We start from the raw sequence: 22,498 nt of genomic DNA on the forward strand, positions 1-22,498 counted from the left end.
ACAGAGATAATAGAGCAGTGATCTTAGAGATGGTTTCCTGTAGGATACCCAGGAATAAACAATTCTCTCATGCTATTTCCAGATTTTTTTTTCACTCCTTTAAGTAGCTCATTGTACAAATCTCTGATGGTTTCCTTAGCAAAAACATTATTCTATTTTTCTTTTCAGCGATCAGCTCATTATAGGCTCCTACAAGTTGAATTATGAAATATATTATTAGACAAGCAAAGACAGTGCAAACAGCGTGCAATTACTATCATCAGCAAACAGCCCATGGTAATTTTACAATGCTACTTGCCCTTTAACTGCAAATTGGACTCTGATAAACAATTGAGATGGTAAATATTACACGTACAAGACTGAAGAGAAAAACAGGTTCACATTTATCTCTAAATGGCTGCAAAGTCGCAATGCTGTCAGCTTCTGCCTGAAAAACAAATGATAAATATTTCATACAGCGATAAAGCAAAGTCGACCCAAATCTTTTGGTATGCTACATTTAAGCCACACAGAGGTACATGTGTTTTTATTTTTGTGCTTAGGACAATATTGGAGTGTTGCATTTCTGTTAAGGGTCAAATGACACAAAGTGGTCATTCAAGCACTGAGTCATTTGTCCTCCACCTTACCTCTGGGCCTTCCCCTTTCTGGCCTCCAACCTCCATCTAGCCAGACTCTTCTCACTGTCTCCTCCTCCCCCAGGGCCTGGGTTTGCCTTTCCCTTTCCAAGTGAGCTCCTCCCCCCAAGGCGTCTGAGTCGGTTCAACTGCACAGCACCTCTTACTCTCCCTAGCAGTTTACCACTCCTCTCTCAGGACATCCTTTGTCCCTTTTTCCCACAACAGAGGTAGAGTGCTCTGACTCCCTCCATTCAAAGGACAGCAGCGTGTTCAGAAACGGCAGGGTCTGTGTCTACCTTTGTATCTCAGTTCTCGCTCATGTCCACCTGGGGACTGTGTGTAAAAACAAGCTTATTAAATGAATTGGTAGTCACATCTTATTATTTTTGAAGGTTTATCTACCCATTTATTTATTTGAAATGTAGAGTGACAGAGAAGACAGAGAATTTTTCCACCTGCTGGTCTACACCCCCAATGGTCACAAGGGACAAGTATGGACTGGGCTGCAATCAGCAGCCAGAAATTCTATCTTGGTCTCCAACATGAGAGTCAGGGTTCCAAGCACTTGGTCCCTGTTCCACTGCCTGCCTGAACACATTAGCAGGGAGCTGGATTGGAAGCAGAGTAACTGGGACTTAAACTGGTATTTGGACAAGGGATGTAGACATTGCAAGCTGTGGCTTAGCCCACAGCACTACAACACTGCCCCAGTAGTCACAGCTCAAAGTCTGATTTTTATGTTTCAAGTTTTTTAACTTTTCATACAAATTCCAAAAGTGACTAAAGAGAACTGCACTTTGTTCTGTGTTAGCATACATGTACTCTCCCTGGTTCCGGTTATCAGGGCGAGATGGATGTGGAGGGCCTTCCCTAAGACTGTGACTTAACAACAACCATTCATTCCTCACACATCCGGCAGCGGCCGTCTGAGAGGAGTGAGACAGCAGTTAGGTTCTTCCTGGGAAAGTCTTCACTTGGAGGAGATCATGTCTTCCCCATCCAATAATGACATTGACCTTACCCTAATTACCTTCCAAAGAACCACTTCCAGAGACCATCACAACGCTGATAACAATTTCAATGCATGAATTTTGCAAGCTGTATCAGAAGCAGAGAAGCCAGATCTCAAAACTGCACCCTGATAGGAGATGCCAGCGTCATCACTGGCAGCTTAACTTGCTGTGCCAAAACCCAGTCCTACTACTTTAGCCATTTGAAAAGGCAAAAAGCTTAAAGAAAATTGTTCTAAGTAATTCGGGGTAATTTTAATTAGTTATCAGTCTCATAGGTTTTCTTTTGGGGCTTGAAAGTTCTTCGAGGTCCAGAAGAGGGCGCCTGTAAGTTGTTGCTTACAGTGGACCTTCAGAGGTGATTCTTCAATTTTCAAAAACCCAGCATCAATCTATCTGAATGTATTATTGCTGGGAAAATGAAAACAGAAAAGGAACCCTGCACACGATGTCTTTACCCATAAATTCACTGCACACTAATATTACAGGTGTGGCATATTGTGGAAAGACCACACTATGGTTACTTCCCAGTGAAATCAATACAGGAATGGAACTCACATTCCTGGAGCAGGCTATGGAATTCTGTGCAGCCGGGCACTGCTGAATGGACCCAGCCTGAGGCCTCTAAAGAACACCATGAAGACCTGCAGCATCTCTAATACAACCAGTCCTCTTTTCTCAGAGCTGTTCTGAATTGTGCTGAAATGGGACCCAATAAATACACGATCAGTTCTCCCTCCACCGTTACTAGAACCTACACACAGGCCGTATAAACAACATGGATTTCATCAGTTTAGACCTCATCAGGTTCACTTCTGGCTTGTCCAAAAGGTCCCTTCCTCTCCTTATCTGTACCCCAAGTTTCTTCCCAGATTGCCTATCAGGTGAGCTTCTAGTTAGCCTGCCTAGAGAGCAAGGGAGTTTCTTTGTCGTTTGTCTTTCTTCATCGTCTCTATTTTCCTGTCAAACCTTGGAGTTCTGCATGAACTCCAGGAATAAATCCAGCCTGTGGATTTGTATTCCTGCTACATTCAGAGAAACTTCTCTAATGCCAACCCCCAGGATTCACAAACATTTTCTGACTCTTGCTTCTCCACCACACATCTGCCAGCTGGTAGACACTTCTGATATTGTTTACAATCTCTTGCATCTGCTCCCTGCCAAGTGTGCATGGCAATCCACTTCAAGCCCTATTTTATGCTCGTTGAACTTGGATTTTCCTTCCTGCCAAGATTAAAGTCCAGAATACCTCCTAGCTGCTTTCAGGTAGTTCTTATTTTTCTGAATGAAGGAAGTTGTTACAGAATTTTGTTTTTTGAAAACATGTGAAGCCAAGGAAATGAAAAGGAAGCATATGTTGAGAGAAAATATTTGCAAAAGGCCAAGTCTAGTTAATAAAGACTGTTACCCAAATGTGTAAAAAAAAAAGAAAAGAAAAGAAAAAACCCTCTCAAAGCTCAGCAATATAGAACATGACTAAAAAATGAGCCAAAGATCTCAACAGACACCTTAGCAGAAAATATATTCAGATGGGAAAAATATACATGTAAAAATGCTTCACATCGTTTGTCATCAGGGAAATGCAATTTAAAGCAACAATGAGGCACCGCCAATTAAAATGGCCAAGATTTAGATCACTGGCAATACCAAATGCTGGCAAGGATATGGATCAACAGGAGCTTTCTGTTGGCAATGGACATGCAAACTGAGACAGCCATTTCGAATGATGGTTAGACAGGCTCTCGGAAAATGGGACATAGTTTTACCATGTGAGCCAGTAGGCAACTTCCTTAGCATCTACCAAAACATATTCACACAAAAACCCTGTGGACAGATGTTTAGAAGTCCAGGTTGCTTACAGCCACTCTCTTCAAAGTGATCAAAACTCAGAAACAGCCAAGATGTTCTTCAGTAGTAAATAAACTACGGTACATGCCAACAATGGGTTATTCAGTTCTAAAAATAACTGAGCTGTCGAGTAATGGAAATTCACATCTGAAAATTAAATATATGTTAGTTAAGTAAAAGGAGCCAGTCAGAAAAGGCTACATACTGTAAATTCAAGGTTTCTTAGACTTTATATTGCTAGCCATTGCCTTAACTTGAGGAAAAGGCCTTCTATAATTTGCCTGTGGAAGGGGATGGATGAGAAGCATAAATTAAGGTTGGGAAGAAAGCTCATCTCACACTCTGGGTTGCAAGGGGCCATGGAAGGGGTGGACCCCAGAAAACATGCCATGTGTTGACCTTGCACTGCTGTGGTAGACACTGTGTTTCCTAGACAATGAGCAAGGTATAAATCAGTACCTGCTTCTGCATCTCAGGCCTAGCAGGTCTGAGTGTGCTTCTATCCAATAGAAACATTTTATGAGTTACTTCCATCTTGTAATTTCCCTCTACCCACATATGAAACCTAAAAGAGGGCTAGGTGTGGGTAACAGTGCTTCATCCAACACAAAAAGCACTCAAAAGTGCCTAGTTCAGTCCAGCTTCCTTTGGTTTTGACTCCAGCTTACGCCCCACATACAGGTGATGGTTTGGGTAATTATATTTCTGTTAACCACATGGTAGCAGTTCCTGGCTCTCAGTTTTGACCTGGTCTTTCCCCAGCTATTGTAGTCATTTGGGGGTGAATGGCAAAAAAAAAAGCAAATAGCTCTTTCTGTTTATCTTGGTCTCTCTGCTTTTTAAATATAATGAATTAAATATAATGAATTAAAAAGACTGAAAAGAAATAGACAGTGATAATGTAATAATACACATTTCTTGTCCCAGTATGTCCAGAATATTATGTTGACATGTGAACTATGTAAAAATTATTGTTGGAATAGTCCACATTCTTGACCATCACCATTAGATCTTTAAAATCTAGCTTGTATTTCCCATTTACAGTATATACTGTATCTTAATTTGGATGCTAAATTTTCACCAGAAGTGGTTGGCTTTTAATAATACTTAGCCAAATTGGCAGCCAAAAAATAGATTTATCTCCCCACATTTTCCCAGACTTTAAAAGCTTTAAAATAACTGTTTAGTGTTTGAATTTGTAAAGTAAAAATTCAGTTCCTCTTTGGTACTAAACACATTTCTTATACTGCATAGCTACGTGCTGAGAGGCTACCACATTAGACAATTGATAATTTGCCATGGATAAATTGAATAATCAGTATAAATAAGTCAAATTATGTGAGTTCACCCTGTTCCAGCTGAGTGGTAATTAAGTGACAGGGAAAAAAATCATTACCATGGGAAATTTGGTAACTAGGTAAATAAATGCTGAGGGTGCTATGCTGTGATAGGACTCAGTAAACAGTTTCTGCAGCTGTTGCTCTAAGGGACACACAGCGAATGGGTGTCAGGTGGAAAGAATTGGGTCAACGGGTGACCATTTCTTACCCTTTTCTAATATTCACAACTATAATAAACAGCCTCTTCATCATAGGAATGTTGTTTTTAAAAATCACATTTGTTTTCAGAGTTAGAATAAGTAAATATGCAGAACTACCCAATGGCATCATCTATTGTGGAAAATCAACTTATTTTTTTTTCTATGTTAAGACAATACTGTAAAGTAAGAAGAGAACAGTAATTTAACAAAAAGGAAACCCTTACAACAACAAAGTGCAGAATATCCTCTTCATTCAGCTCATTTTTCAGTTTTCGGAACAAAGTTTGCATTGCTTTGCAAGGTCCACACCAGGCTTGGTAAACATCGATCACTAGAAGATGATAATTTTAGGCAGGAACAGAGTCAAAAGATTCTGCCATTGTCACTTATTTCAATGCTGGGCCAGGGGTAATATCAAGGATGGCAGGGTTTCACATTCCAAGTGGGGAGCAGCACCCTGCAGAGGGGCCAACACCCTGAAAGTCCAGATGGAGAGGGCCCCATACCTGTCAGACCTTTGTTCTGCAGCATCTCATCCCACAGGCTCTGGCTATTGATGACCACCTGTAAAAAGGGAGGGCCTGTCAAACTTATCAAGTACCTGCCCAACACTAGATTCAGAAGTGTTGCTGTGCCATGCTCACCTGTAACTGAACTTCTCGCTTTTTGCTTGTCATTGGTCTACTCCAGTGTGAGAAAAGAAGAAAAATACAAAAAAAGTTCAGGAAGAATTATAAATTATTGTTTCTTTATGCATGAAGTAGGCATCTTCATACATGGTAGACATTTCCATTTGCTAGCTGTTGGAGGAGAGAGCAGATGACATCACAGACAGATCCCAGCATTCCAGACTCCATGCAAAATGTTGTCACAGTAGCTTAGACTCCCAGTCATCCTGAAGCAAGATAAGAACGTTAGGAGTTATACTCTAATTTAAAGAACCGTGTTTTCCCAAAGTTTTCCACAGCATTTCCTATTTTCATTGCATGTATATTAATTTGCAGTGAATACACTCCTGAATCCCTATTGGGATTTGCCCAATCCAGAGATATTTAATTTTTAGAACAAGGTCACTGATGTGTTCTGAAGCACAACACAAATTGTGAAGAGGTCTTAAATCAGTGAGGATAAAACTTCCATTCAATCATGTCCTAGATGATTTGACCTGACAGTTGATATTACAATCAAGCAAAGGAATGGCCACAAATGATATCCAGGTGCAGGTTCTGGATATTTTTTAAAAAGGAGACTTGAACAAACCATAAGGCTCTAAATGAGCTCCCTGGCTAAGGTCAGTAGCCATTGTGGGGTGAGTCTGCAAAACCCTGTGCCTTGGCGACAGACAGGGCCAAGGCTGGGGGCTGAAGCCAGTTGGGTTTTGGAGAGCATCCTTTCCACTCTAATCCAGTTAAAGCAAGAGGAAGAGGGATGTTGGGCCTGACAGGGAAAGCCAAGGACACCAACATCTTCACCTGAGACCTCCATGGACTTGTCTCAACACTCATGCCACAGCCACAAGGTACAATGCACGCATGAACGGCTGGCACTTGACATCCTCCACTTCTTCATCCACCATACTGAAGGGACAACCATGTCCTACTTCTACCTGTTCAGGAGCCCTCCCCTGCTTCAACAGCCTTCTGGGAACCCTCTCTGATAACCCTGTCTTGGTTCTCCCCATCAGCTCCCTGAGTTTTCAGGATGAGCATTCCAAGTTTAGACAAGTCCTCTCCTGTCTGGTCACACGTTTTAGCATGCAATGTTCATTGCTAAGATTGCAAAAGGATCTGCTCTGAATTCCAGTCCCAGAATAACTCTCTAACTTGTCTCCTGAATTAATAAATTAATGTAATCAATTGACTTACTTTCCGTGTAGAAATCTTTTTAGGCTTAACCAAAAAAGTTGCAAAATATAATACAGAAAACTCCCACACCCTCTCCAAAGATCTTCCCTAACCCCAGTGAAATTATCATGGAAACCAGGAAATTGACACTGATATAATCGAGGATTGTTCTGTGATCTTTAAATAAACCTTTGCAATGTTCTTACCAACAGCCTTATCTCTCATCCAGGATCCAGTGGAGAATCACACATTGCATTTAGTTGTCCTGCCACTTCCAACCTGACACAGGCCTGCAAGACCTTTGTTTTTGTAAACTTGACTTTTTATTAAAAAAAAATGTTATCCTGTTCTTTTCATATGAACACTATTTTCTACACTTGCATAAACATGCCTTTTAGCTTGTTCTACTTTCCATTGTACTTGGGACACAAGTCCTTTCCTTTTTAGGCCGTCTGACTCTCTTTAATAATGATTACTTGACTATTGGTATTTGTAATTTTGACTGGGGCACATCTTTATCAGGGATGACTTTTTAGCACGTAAGAGCTCTTGTACCTACCCTGCATACTGCTGCCTGACTCCTCCAATATCTAGGTACAAGGTCAGTTGTATATTAATGCTCAGCCTTATTGTATTATTTTACATAGAGAATTGAACTATCAATGAATGGTACAATCCTAGAAGGTGAGCACCTCACTGTGGCTTTATGATAAACACAACACATCTTAGATTCCCTGCACAGAGGTCCTTAAATCCTTGTAGTTTCCAAAGTGATGGAATTATGTTCCATTGTGTTATTTTGCCTTTTATCCCATTTCTTGAAAAAGCACTCCTAAATTCCTTGAAATTTCTTGGATAATAGAATTTTTTTTTTTTTTTGTTATCATGAAGCAACGTTAGCTGTTTTCCTAGATAGCCTGCAGATGTGGGTAGGGGTGGGACTGATCACAGCCAGACCATGATTAGAAGATTGGAACCCTCAGCTTCTCTTCTTCATTATCCAGAGACATGGTGTTGGAAGCCAGATGACATGTCTGTCATATCTAAATGATGATGCCTCCATGAGAACCCCTAATGTATGAAATTTATAGACCTTTCAAGTTGGGGAACATACCTTTGGGTCAAGAAGGCACTGTACCCCAAAGCCATGGGACCAGAATCTCCTGGGTTTCCTCATTTATCTTTATACCTGTAGCCTTTCTCATATTCTGTATCACAAATCCACAGTCTTAAGTAAATGTTTCCTTAAATTTTAGGAGCATGACAAATTATTGGACCTGAGGATGGGCCAGTGGAACTCCCAATTTTTAACTGCCTGGAACGAAAACGTGAGTAATTGGCAATAGTTAACTGCATTTGAGGTGCAGGAAATCCCGTGACACTGAGATCCGACCCTCAGGGTCTGTGGTCACTGAGGCTATTGGTGACATAGCGGAATTAAAGCATACCTGTCTAGTCTGGAGAATTGGTTGCTGCAGAAGAACTGAACATTTTGATGACCAGAGGTATTGTTCAGAATCAGCTATGAGGAGAGAGAGTTTTGTTTTTACTCACTAGTAATACTTTAGCCACATGGAATTCCATGTATCAATGCTGCTTTCTCTAAGCCACTGGGAGGCAGAGACAGGAGTTTCTAGTCCTCTTTCACAAATGGGCCTTGTATGCAAATACTTGAACATTGAGATTTTAAAATGTAGACACGATGGGCTTTGACTTCAGCTTGCACATAATTATCAGGACAGATGCACTCTGAAAACATTGCGTAGAAGAAAATGTATTCATACTATAACACTTGAGAGTTTGTGTTCTAAATGCCAAAGACTCTACAAGTGATGGTAGTTTTAGAGAGGCTGTGGTTGTTCTGTCCCTTGCGTGTATTTGACATTATGTTTCAAGATTCACTAAAGATGCTTCCTTTTCCATCAGCCTATTCTTACCGGGCTTTGAACACTATGTAGTATGTTCAGTTTCTTTCTTTGGGGCATAGGTTTTATCAGTGTCTAGATATTTTGTCTGTGTGTTCTCAGGACCCATAGAAGAAGACCTGGGTTACAGAATTATTTTTACTTTACTGTCTTGCTTATATAGTTCTCTCTGATAGCAATCATTAGCATTTGAACATAAAAATTCAAGAATTAGCTAAAGGTTTCCTACTGGGGAATAGAAAATATTCTAAACATTTATGAACTCTTTCATGAGGCAAAACAAAACTCCACTTTTTAAATTCAAGCAATCTGGTTCAGATAAGTAAATAGACTATTAGGAAACTAAGTGGTATCTAGAGACTTGAAGTTGGTAACTTCAGCTGTAGATAGAAGCACAATAGTGTTCTACAGAGGAGAACTTTATAGAACTTTCTATGTTTCTCCTCTTTTAGATAAAAAAAAAAAGTTGGATTCTGAATCCAATTTTTTAAAAAATCACCTGAATAATAATACCGGAGTAAATGCTCTCTTTTTCCATCAAATACTAAATTAAGGCAGTGAAAAAAATGAAAAGGTGTATTAAAAACTCATGCTGAAAAATCCTATTACACTGCAACCTCTTGGGAGCTGCAAGATGAATGAGATTGAATTGGGAAAATAATTCTGTGCAATTTCTAAATATAAGCAAATCGGATCACCTGAAATGAATCAGAAAGAGGCTTTGAGCATCTTGTATTGCCTCCTGGCTCAGAGAGTCAGAGCTGTAATAACCCAAAGCACTAGCCGCCCTTCTGCAACCCCTCCGGCACCAATTTGTAAGGCAATCAGATATTCTTTTCTGCCCTTCAATGTATTTTTTTTTCTGCATTTACTAAATAAGAAAGGCAAGTTTGGAACAGTGAAGAACTAGCTGTTGCCATTTGAGATCTATAATTAACAGTTACTGATAAATGTAACAACCAGTTCTCTAAGAAAAAGAATCTATACAATAAAACATTATACCTTCAACAGATATAAATGGTGTGTCAAATACAAGTGACAGATTATTATAAAATACACATATATTTCATATAGCCGATTATTTTTTATAAAGTGATTTCATTGTGTTTTGCCAAACTCAGGTCAGTAATCAATTTATACTTGTGATTTATTCATAATTTTTCAGGTTCAAAATATGAATAAATGTTTGTTCCTACCTATTCAGCAAAAAGTTGCTTGTATCATCAGTGAGCATTTAAAGTTCCCATTGGAATGTTAATGAGTTAAATAAACAAACAATGGCAATGTGTGTTGGAATTTTACCCACTCATCAATGACATGAAGAAAAATTTCTTGCTAAATCAGATAATAATTTGCAAACACTTGAAAAATATTTCTTTGTTTTGGGGATTTCTTTGATTCTTTGCTATTTAGAGTATAATAACAAGAGACACAAAACAGTTTTAAGCTTCAACTCTATTAACAATGAAACAATAAGTAAGCCCTGATTTGTAGCATTTGCAGATTTCTGTTGTGTAAGTGCCCCTACCATGGTCAATTTCAATTTCAACATATCACAGAACAAAAAAGAGATGCAACAAAGTGTTGCCCCCTGAATGTAAATATATGTAAATAGTCTCAAGGGCAAACAAGAGGAAAATGCAGTTAAAAATGAAGAATGTTCATTTTTGAGTTCAGATTCAAGTGCTATTATCTTTGCATAAAATATTATTCTACATTTTATGTCATCTATTTTTTAAAATGGTTGTGATTGCTTAATTCCTAAAAATTTAGCAGTCAGTTCTCATGAACTGATACAAGCAGGTTTAAAAACACCACTGGTTAATAATCTGAAATAAATTTACACAATAAAAAATACTAGGAAAGAATTGTTTGCAGTGTAAGGTAAGTACTACATAAGAATTCAAAATATTAGAGAGGCTAACACTAGGAAAGCACCAAATGTTTGCTATTTCCCTAATCTAATTGTTGAAATGCATTCATGTGGTAGCCATGTATAGATAAGTCAAGCCAGTAAAAACCCAGGACCTTTATTTTTTGTCAGGTAATAGATATATATATGAATAAAGAAATGCATGCATGCACACACAAATGACTTTTAACATAGCACCTTATGAAATGTTAACTCAAAATAGATTAATGACTTAAATATAAATATTTAAAACTATAAAAATTGCTAGAAGAAATCCAGGAGGAAAGCATCATGATATTGTTCTTGGCAATGATTTTTCTGAATTTAATAACAAAAACAAATAAGCAAATATGACAAGTTCAACTACACATACATAAACACACAAACTAAAAAGCTTCTGCAAACAGAGCAAAAACAATGAACAGAACAAGAACAAGAAAGGCAATCTAGTGAATAAGAGAAACTGCCAAGCACACACCTGATGAAACAAGCTGTTTTAAAAGGATCTTCGAAGAGTCTCAACTCCATCTGGGTCTCCCACATGGGTGACAGTAGCTGAATCAACACTCCGATGTGGGATGCCGGTGTTGAAAGTGATGGCTTTACCTCTGTACCACCGTCAGTCACTGCCCCATTAAGTTTTATTCAGTTGCCCTTGAATTCTTTTTCAAATAGTCTTTAGTTATTTTGACAACACAGATTACTTTTCATTTTATCTGGTTTTCCTTGCTACTTTAACAAGCTGTCTTAGTCTATGAGTAGAACTCTTTTGAAAGTTATCAGGTATGCTTTCAGAAACATTTTCATACTTTCTGGTCTTATTTTTTTCTATACAACTCACTATATTTCCAGAGATATTTTCTGCTCTGTCTTTGATGGGAAAGCAGTTAATGAAGTGTGTGATATAAATTCAGTGAGAGAATTGATGCTGATGCTCAGTGATAAAGATAAGAAGACCTCTGAGCTCATACCCAGGGCTCAGCATTTTTTTTTCCTGTTGCCTACAGTTTTACAGTTCATGCTTGGAAGATGGCTGGCACTGTGGGACCCACACCTATCCAGGTGGTCTTCCAGCTCAGCCTTCCTCAAATTTAACAATTTCAGATAAAAATGGGAAGAACTTCCAAGTAGCCTAAAGATACAACTAGAATACATATGCTGTAGGAAAACTTAGGAAACTAATGAGATTACAAGTAGGAAATGCTCGCTCCCCACATTACAGGAGAAATCACTGTCACTTCTGACAGTTCCTCACTCAGTCCTCCTCCAAAAGAGCCCCAAAGCTCCCATGTGGGAGTCTCCTTGGCTTGGATGTAAGGAGTTTCCAGAAACTCCTGAGATTCCAACATGAGGTGTCACACACCAACTGTGAGTAGCAGGAGCACTCTCTCCATGACCACCCCATCCCGAAGGGGCACTTTGACTCTTCTTTCACATGAACCGCACCATCCTCTCCACCACAGGCACCATGGAGCCCAGACTGCATTTTGTGTTTTCAGGCAAATTTGATATTACTTTTGATAGTATTGTCTATACTGTAAGCAATTTTTTTTTTCTTTCCTGAATTACTCTCCAATTACAGTATTATTTGTGGTGGCTTAATCATCCCATTTTTCAAGAAAAAAAAATTCTTGTATATTAAAAATGCAGAATTTTATTAGAGCCAGGATCTCACAATGGAACTCCCCAAACAACCAGAGTACAGTTTTATCTTTGTTTTCTTTGAATAAAGGCCTTCACTGTTAATAGGTGTGAATTCAGAATACTGTCTGTGTCCAAGATACCCACCCTCTTCCTTCAAATACTTAAATTTTTTAAAGGTGAAAGGTTAGTAAAGTCTTCTCTGATGAACTACATATAATATAAACACCACATATGGTTGCATAACATCAAAGAACATGTAAATATATTCTAGAATAAATATGACAGGATCTTAAATAGGCAAAGTTCTAAATAAAACTGAGATGTGTGTGTTTCTTTCCATTGATATCAGATATATTTTTGCATGCACTACAATTACAAATAAGATGTGCTATCTGGGACTTTTATGGGTGCATAAACTGAATATTTCATGTACATTATAGATTATCATATAGTGACCTTCTGGGATATAAGAATCCTGAGTTACTTTTAATAGAAGCAATTTGTGTGAAGATGGCAAAAAAGTCATGGGTAGCGTAAGGTTTTCAGATAAACAAAATGGAGAAAAATAAAATAGAGAAGGCATGCATTTTTCTTTTGGTCGTAATGGAAGAGGTATCCCTTTCGTCTCAGTTATTTTCTCCACCTGTCCCTTCCCATCTTCTGCTCTCCAGACTTACATAGACATTCACATATCCTTTGGCAAGTGTCTGTTCTCTTTCTGTCCTTCAGGCAGAAGCTCACAGGAAAAACTCTGGTTCCCTATTCCTCTATTTCTATCTTTACGTTCTCTTCTCAAGTTACATTTCCAGTCACTCTTGTCATCAGTCCCAACATCTTGATTGCTCAGTCCACATAGGAGTTATTATTTTTATTTTTCTCATGTGTTCCTTAATGAACCATGCTCTGTCATCTGGCAAATTAACAATACTGCCTTAACATTACCTCATCCTGTGAAAATTACTACATTACTGCATCACTCCTTCATTTCTTGTGGGGTTTTTTTTTGTGGTACTATTTTGATTATCCTTATGAACTTCACTTCCTCTGTAGACATTTTCTTTTTTAAAAATGTATTTATTTTATAAATGATACAGTTCCATAGGCTAATGGATTTTACCTTCCCTCCCCAGCTTCTCTTTCTCTGCTGACTTCCCTTATATTATTATAATAGTATCACCCTTCAAAAAACAGTCATAAATCCATCATTCTGCTATTTAAATGTATCCTGACATTTAGGTATGGACAATGGCAGTATCCAGCATCCTATTGTGAAGGAATATTTAACAGTTTTCATTGAGAGAGCACCTTTGATTCTGGAGTAAAAATTCATACTGCAATGTATCTTCACTTCTAGATATGATAGTGTTCATTTTATAGTTCCTCCAGATGACTACTGGTACATGCATGTTTACCTATCTATTGATCTTTTATTTTGTGTGAAGGTTACCTTACTTACATCAGAGAGATGTAGTTCTCCTTTGGGGACTGGCTTATTTTACAGAGTCTGATGGTCTCTAGTTGGGACCATTTTGTTGCAAATGATAGAATCTAATTCTTTTTAATGGCTGAGTAGTATTCCATATCATTGATATTTTCATGCTTCCAGAGGAAATTTACTTTCTCCAAGCCCTTACTTGTTTGGTCACAGCCTTTACTATGTTATGGATAATGTCCCAAGATGTGCAAACTGCCTGCCTAGCCTGCTTTCAGCAAGAATTCTGCTGAATCTGTGTAACAAGAGTCCCTCTTGCCTTAGTGTCTTCTTATCTGCTCTGTGTCTTAGCTGCAGATTTTTGTTATCCTTGATTGAGTTGAAATCAAATCCATTATCTCTCTCCCACTGCAAGACCTCATTGCCTTTGGCAACAATTCCACCTAAATATCATCACTCTTACCATATCAAGCAAATGCAACTCAATAATGTGCCTTTTTAGTAACATGATTGAGAAATTAAAAAAAAAAAAAGAGGGAAGACCATGACTTCAGCAGTTTTAGGAAGATAAGATGGAATAAGACTTAATTTCCATTACTGGCTATTAAGCCATAGTCATTATGATTCACAGCCATAATGAGTGCTGAAAGTACAAATCACAGCGCCAATGTTCTTTTCTCTGGCAGCATTTGGCTTGAGTCAACATCATTCTGTGTGACCAATGATTTGTGAACAAATAAAACTTATTTTACTAAGGACTAAGTAATCTTCTCATCCCACACATGCACAGATTTTCTGTGAAATCTGCATGAAAAGATATTAGATCTTAGGAGCCTCTCTGACCGTACGCCAGTTCCATTATGTCTCTGAACTCCAAAATCTTTACTGGAAACTAAAATAGAAGTTTCTTAATGGCTTTCGGCATGGTTTAATAATTTAAAATGTGAAAAGACTTAGAATAATGTCTACTTTATGGTGGAATTCTATAATTATTATCATGTGGAGATGCAGGTTTAAAATATTTTCATTACTATTTCTATGTGAAATCCTATTCCACTTGAAACTTTCAAAAGTATCTCTTCAGAAAGCTATCAACATTAAGAATAAAATGAAGATGGAGGAGAAAGTGCTGAGAAATTACGGTTGGGTATGGGGAAGGGAGCATTACATGCCTGAAATGTTTTCAGTTGATAGATGCCCATATTCTTTCACACTGATGATTCATTGATTAGTTACTAAGTGAGAAAAACAAAATTTGATTACAGCATCTGTATTTGGATCATCTTAACATCATTATGTCATCTGAGACAAATTGCTCAGCCCACAGAATAAAGCAAAAGGTCATGAATATCTATGGCATGTGTGTGATATATTAAATTCCTATGGGTTCTGGCCAGAACATAATAATAGGGATTAGATTTACCCTATTATCTAAATAACAAAAATGTGACAAAAATAAGTGTATTCATGGCTTTCAGGAATTAAATGGGCAAAGTGGAACATAAATAAATGAGAGATGGAAAGCAAATGAGGTGAGCCCTGTGTTTGTCCCTGCTTATGACCTAGTTAAGATTTCCAGTTTGCAACCTAAGAAGGGAAAAGCCAGCCCAAACCAAGAATGATTGAGTGAGGTGGCCAAGAAGCTAGAATTTGCAGAAGAGAGTAACAGAAAACGGAAAGGAAAAAGCAAACTAATGGAGAATTACAGTCCTTTCCCGAGTTCGCACTCTCTTCTCTACAGCACCATTGTTCAGCTGAGAGTTGACTGGTGTGGGGAAAGAAGAGCCGGAGGAGTTTAGCAGTGACTGATTTTTTGGGAATGGTTCAGGTTCCCAACTGACAAACTGAGGACCCTAATGGATGGGACACTAGGAATAGAGTCCTCAAGAATATTTTGACTGACTATGAGGAACAAATAGGCTCTACATTTGCCCAGCAAATCTTAAAAAAAAAAAAAAACAGGAATGTACTAAACTACAAAGAAGAAACCCCATAAACATGAATCAAAACACAAAGCATCCACCCTTGAACCAGGTAAAATTGATAAAAGTATGAAAGAGGATTCAAAATTTATACTGAAGGTGAAACAGAAAAATCTGACACATATAAGAAGGGGGAAAGATCACTCAATAAGAACAGATCCAGAACTGACCTAGAGACCAGAATAACAAAATCTGAAGGTTCAAATATTAATTACAATTTCATTCCATACATTCAACAATAAAGAATGGCTACTAAGGATATAGACAAGACTCAAGTAAAATTCTTTTTAAGATTTATTTATTTTTATTGGAAAGGCAGATTTACAGGAAGAAGGAGAAACAGAAAGATCTTCTGTCCACTGCTTCACCCCTGAAGTGGCCACAACGGTTCCTGGCCACAAAAGAACCGTTCCTGGCCACAAAGCCAGGAACCAGGAGCTTCCTCTAGGTCTCCCACACAGGTGCAGGGTCCCAAGGCTTTAGGTCCTTTTCAACTGCTTTCCCAGGCCAAAAGCAGGGAATTGGATGGGAAGTGAAGCAGGCAAGACATGAACAAGTGCCCATATGGAATCCTGGCAGATGCAAGGCAAGGATTTAGCCACTAGGCTATCATGCAGGGCCCTCAAATCAGTTCTAAAGATGAATACTGTCTCAAAAGGAAAATAGAGGATGAAATTACTGGCAAACGAACATTGCAGAAATACTGGTCAGTGAAGGTGAAGACATAAGAAAGCATCCAATCCCAAGTAAAACAGAAAAACACAAACTTTTAAAAACTAGAAAAAGCATCAGTACAGTAAATGGAAATTTGTACCTGCACATACATTGAAAAATAAAACAGATCTTATTGCATGTGTTTGGAATAGCCATTAAAACACTTGGGACAACTGCATTGAATATTGAAAAGCCCCAAGTTCAATGCTCTGCTTTCCATTCCAGCTTCCTGCTATTGTGGACACAAGGAGGCAGAGTAGGTGGCATAAGCATTTGGGTCCTTGTCATTCACATGCAAGATCAAGAATTTGAGCTCCTGGCTTTAGCCTCATCCAGGTCTGACTATTGCAGATATCTGGGGAGTGAACCAATGGATCAGCTCCCTCTCCCTCTCTCTCTCTCTCTCTCCTTATGTCTCTCTTTCTTGGTTCCTCTGCATTTCAAATACATTTAAATGAATTTAATAAATATGAAATAAAGATCTGAGATTAAAATCCCAATTTGATACCTTGCAGCACTAGAAAAAATTAAATAAATAAATCCAGTATTAGTAGAAGCAAAAAAATTAACAAAAATTGCAATGAACATAAATGAAACAGAGAATAAGACCTAAAGGAAGAAATATATCCAAAAGTTATTTCTTACAAGAGACTTTTTTATGATTTTATAAATTTCAGTTACTAGACTAGTACACCTTTTGTTAATCAGACACATCAGTACAACTGGCAAACCAAAGTGAGCAATGTGATAAGATAATTAATCACCACATATAACAGGGACTTATGCAAACATGATCCAACACCAAAAGAAAAAAATATGCAATTAAGCACATTCATAGAGTAAAAGGGAAAACACATGTGATCATATTAACTGGCACAGAGAAAGATTTTGACAGAATCACATACATTTTCACAAATAAAAAAATTTTGAAGTGGAAGGAAATTACCTAAACATGATGAAGAATGTCCGTAGAAAGCTTACAGCTCACATACTCAGTGGTGAAGGACTGAGGTTATTCCCCTTAAAGTTAAAATTCATGTCAATATTCCCCCTTTCAGTTTTGCTGTTGAACGTTATACTGAAATTTTTAGAGTAATTACATAAGAAAGACCAATACGTAAAAATCACTTATGTATCTGTATAAACATAATGGAAAATGTGAAAATGAAATTAATAAGGTAAATCTGTTGATAATGTCTAAGTGCAATCCAAGTAAATAAATACAAATGCATTCAACTTTATTCAAATCAAATGGATTCAAATAAAATTATAAAATTATAAATAAATAAAATTATAAATAAATAAAATTATAAATAAATAAAATTATAAAATTATAAAATTATGAAATATTGCTACAAAGAATTAAAGAAAATCTTATTAGGCTTAATTACATCCTATATTCCTGGGTGGAAGAGTAATATGGCTACATTGCCAGACTACCTAAAGCAATCTACAATTCTTAGCACAATTTTTACCAGCTTTCCAATAACCTTTCTACAGAAATGGGAAAGTCTATTCTTATGTTCACATAGATTGCCAATGACTCCAAGTAGTTAACCCAGTTTCTGATTTTAGGTTTACCGCATAACTGCTGTGATCCAAAAAATGTTGTATTGAAATGAAGAAACACATGGATCAATGTGATACGATTGGATAGCCAAAAAATGAAGTCGCAACTATGGTTAATTGCTTTTTGACAAGGGTATCAAGGCCACTGCAAGTGGGAAGATTTGAGTTACTGCTTAATTATGGTAGTTACATAGTTTCTGACTGGAGAAATGGAAAAGTTTTTGAAGTAGATAGGGGTGGGGTTGGCATTGTGAAAATAGGTTAAGACACAGCCTGTGACAATGACATTCCATATTAGTGCAATTCAAGTCTTGGCTCTCCCACTTCTCTTCCATCGCTCTGCCAATACACCTGGGAAAGCAATTAAATATGCCTTCCAAATAAATAAGCAAATCTTTAGAACAAAATAGATAGTGGCTATGCTTGCATGCATATAGCTAGTGCCACTGAGTTGGATACTTGAAATTATTAAAATGATATGTAGTATATGTTGTATTTTCCATGTATTATATTATATATATATTAATGTCTTACAAAAGAATATCAGTGACCTGGGGAAAAACTTAGAGAAAATGGGTATAGATGTAGCTAAAGTCCCTAAAGGTGAGGCTAGGAGTAAGGAGACCTTTTTCAAGAACTAATGACCTCATTTTTCCAAATGTTATGAAAGTTATACACTTGTGGGTACCAGAGCTCAATGAGCCTCAAACACAAGAAACAGGAGGAAAATTACACCAAGGCACACCCCAACCTATTTCCTCAAAACCAAGAATAAAAACGAAAGCTTTAAAGTAGAAGGAGAAAATAATATATTATCTGCCGAGGGCCAAAGATAAGGATTTCAATAGATTTTATATCAGAAAGAGTTTAAGTGGGAAGATAGTGAAACATCTTTAAAGTACTAGAATAAAAGAATTGTCAAGCTACAGTTGCTTTCTTGATCTTTTAATTTTCTTCTTTTTTAAATTTTATGGTATAATTTTGAGGTTCACAACAGGATGTTGTGGGATGCTTATAAATAGTAAGATGATTGCTATAGGGAAGCAGATTAACATGTACCTTGCCCCAGTTTTTGATGGCAAAGAATATAAACTGTACTACTTAACAAAAATTCCCAATATGACACATTTTTATCACCTCTAGTTCTTGTGTTGTACCTGAAATAATAGCTTTTTGGATGATACCAAAGTGTATGTTATTCCTCTTCTATGCTGCTCCACAAGTATCATTTTCCTGCTAATTCATTTTATCTTTTATTTTCATGTAATTGCTTGTTTTTATCAGTCTGACTCTAATGTTCTTTGCCATGTTTCAGCAATTTCAATTCTTTTGAATGAGATTTTTCAATAGGGCATTGATTTCTGAAAAATGTTTTTGTTCCCTATTCTTTAAGGTGTGCCTGCTTATGTGTATGACAATAGATGTTCAGATCCCATCTGAGCAACAATCTTTGTGCTTCTTTTCCTTTTTGCCTTAGAAATTATTTCTGTTAGGAATTTTTAACATTAGCCCAAAACGCCAGACACAGTGAGTCACACAGAAGGTCTATATTGCAGTGGAAAAGGTTGCCACAGGGAAGGGAGAGAACAGAGAAGAGGAAGACCTGGTCACGGGAAGGGAGAGAAGGCAGAGCAGAGAGAGAAGGGAGAGTGCTAACACACGCAGGTGCAGGATTCCAAGGTTTTGGGCCATCCTCTACTGCTTTGTCAGGCCACAAGCAGGGAACTGAATGGGAAGTAGAGCAGCTAGGACACAAACCAGCACCCATATGGGATCATGGCACATGCAAGGTCAGGATTTAGCCACTATTAGGCTATCGCACTGATTCAAGAACTCATTTTTATACTTGAGAATAGGAGAGGGAAGTCTTCTACCTGCACTGTTTCTATGTGTCTCCCCTCTGAGTGCTGCCCAGAGAAGCTGACCCACAGGCTCCTTTGCCTTTTGGCTTCCAGGTAATTCATCACAAAGCAAGTGGAGGGGCACTGGAGAGGAGTGGGCTTGTATTTATTCCACAGGCTTATCTAATGCAGCACTGCCTGTGAAAGGTTTGAGCTTCTCAGCATAAGGGTTTGAGCTTCTTTCAGAGCAGCTCTCCCCACATTACTTTCTCTTTCCATCTTCTGCAACCACTTTGGCATTTTAGACCTAGGGAAAGCATCCCCCACAACTTTGTAACCAGCCTGTTATGAATTATCTTATGAACTCTTCAGAGTTCATATCTAGTATTAATGAAGTCAGTCAATTGTTTATCCTCCATTTGGTTGGTTCCTTTTAAACAGAGGGTGAGTCGGGTGACCTTCTAAGCACAGAATTCACATCAGATGATTGGTTGAGGAGGAAGGATAATTATCATACATCGGGATCAGATAGCAGATGAGATCTACTCTGTGTTCCCGTTTGATAAAGTTCACTATGAATTATCAGTGACTGTCATCACCCAGGATGAGAGACAGTTGCCTGTGTCCATCTGCCCGGGCGGTCAGGTCATTTTGCCTTTCCTCTGCTATGAGCAGCAGCTTCCTTCCTGGCAAAGGTCTCGCGAGGACAGAATTCCATATTTCACAGCAGCAAGCCCACAGGGTCTGGTTTCACTCTGTGTTACCTTAAAGGATTGTGACAGATGGGCTAACAGGAGTTAGGGTCACTTCCCTGTTGGAAAGATAAAAGGGGGAGTTTCTTCTGTCTGCTTTTAGTGAGTCAAAAATGCCATTCCATTCTAAGTTTCTAGTTTTACCATGAGATTAGAAAGAAGTTAGCTGCCACACCCTTCTGAAGGCTTTTTTTTTAATCCTCAGCAAACTGGACAGGATCACAATTCTGACCTTCTGATGGATTCTGTCCCACCTGCTTGCTGATATTAAGTATTATTTTGTGCACAGGGTTGTGCTCGAAAAACACCACTTAGAATATTTCTTTGGGTTTTCCTCTCTTGGAAATCACTTCCCACCTGTTCTTGATGCTGTGACAAGTGGTTTCTGTCTGTGAAAAGTCTTGCTTTGCTCACCATAATTACCCACATGGAAGTTTTCCTTTTGTGTAAGACAAGAACCGAGATTGTCTCCATCCCTTGCATCACTTTCCCAATAGCAGAATCATTTGATTTGCAGGTAAAATTAACTATATTCAACCATGTAAATCCTTTTATCTGTTCTCTATTATCTCTTTAACAGTTGGAATTAAATGTATAAGAGATAATGAAATATGGATAAATAATTATAAGTCTGTTTGACAAGGACACTGGTAGATATTTCTACAAACATGTGTATCAGCTAACTGATAGAAATGTCTGACATATTTCCCTGTTTTATATACAAGGTCAATTTTTGTATGTATGTTAAAGGATTTAGAGTGAAAAGAACTCAAAGGGAAATAGGGAAAGGAGTCACACAGAGCTGGAATGGAGACATTGCTAATTTAGGGAATTGGGAACAGAGGATCTGAGAAAACAAAATCCAATGAACTAAAGAAATCTACACATGCCTGAGGACTGATAGAGTATTCAGTCTAAACTCCTTCCTCTTTTAAGCTGGTCTGAATGGTTTTGGAATGTTATCACCAACTGCAGCACCAGCTGTTCTTTGCACTTCTAGGGCATTTTTCACGTGTGTCCATATCCTGTGCCCCGTGACAGCCTCTGAGGGCCATGGCCCTGCCTCTGGGCCTTAGGCAGAGCAGCTAAGTGCCAGCATTTAACCGGCTTGAGCATGAATAAGGACAGTAATGGGAATAAAAGGAGTAAGAGAAATTGGCAGCAAGAGAGGCTTTGACAAACTCAGAAACCAGTGAAGGAATATATTTAAGAAGGCACAGTGGGGCCCAGATACATGAGCCTGAATCACTAATACATGAGCCTGAATCACTACAATGTATTCCAGTTAGGGAGAAAATAAAAAGCTATAGAACAAAGTCTTACAACAAATCAAGCCAGCGTTTGTCCTTCTGGGGTATTATTCCTGTTGCTATTGTAGTTTTGGCTGTCATGTATGTGATATGTAACCTGCTGATAGCCAAGTATTCCGGCATTCTGAGGTCAAGCTTATAGTTCACAATCAAATAGAATAACTCCAAGTGTTCAAGCCTACCGTGATGAATCAATGTCTTCTCAGATATTGCAAAAGTTGTCTAAAATGTGTAATTTCCTGCACAACTCTTTGCTCTGAATTCCATTCAGCAGAGTTCTCCTTGTGAGTCCTGTGGATCCTGTTGAGTCTACATCTCACTTCACTGCATCCATTCCCCAAAACATCAGTAACCAAGGTGTTAGGCAACTTTGCATTAATCTCAAACACTGAAATAAGTAGCTCTTTGGGTAAAATATACATGACAAGGACAATGAGCTATCCTCTTCCCACAAGAACACCTTATCACCTTATCCCACCACAGGAGTTATGAATCTCAGCTACTGAACTGCGAACACATTTTATAAACTCAAGACTTTGACAGAGACATTGAGCA

At 38.1% G+C, this 22,498-nt stretch overlaps 1 protein-coding gene across 2 annotated transcripts in view; it reads right to left on the reverse strand.

Moving 5' to 3' along the window:
* Window positions 1-22,498, reverse strand: part of NME8 (NME/NM23 family member 8) — a 56,126-nt gene that overhangs the window by 25,655 nt on the left and 7,973 nt on the right. The window contains exons 3-6 of one of the 2 annotated variants that reach the window (XM_040964666.1): window positions 5,663-5,913; window positions 5,525-5,582; window positions 5,243-5,349; window positions 356-427 (exon numbers count right to left, since the gene is read on the reverse strand). In XM_040964666.1, the coding sequence (XP_040820600.1) occupies window positions 356-427; window positions 5,243-5,349; window positions 5,525-5,582; window positions 5,663-5,695 (270 nt within the window). In that variant the 5' untranslated portion in view covers window positions 5,696-5,913. Of the gene's footprint in view, window positions 1-355; window positions 428-5,242; window positions 5,350-5,524; window positions 5,583-5,662; window positions 6,234-22,498 lie in introns of those variants that run through there. The other variant, XM_040964667.1, reaches the window with a different exon arrangement.

This window comes from Ochotona curzoniae, unplaced genomic scaffold (genome assembly GCF_017591425.1).
Source record: "Ochotona curzoniae isolate NIBS_2020 unplaced genomic scaffold, NIBS_Ocur_1.0 scaffold_3835, whole genome shotgun sequence".
NCBI lineage: Eukaryota > Metazoa > Chordata > Mammalia > Lagomorpha > Ochotonidae > Ochotona > Ochotona curzoniae.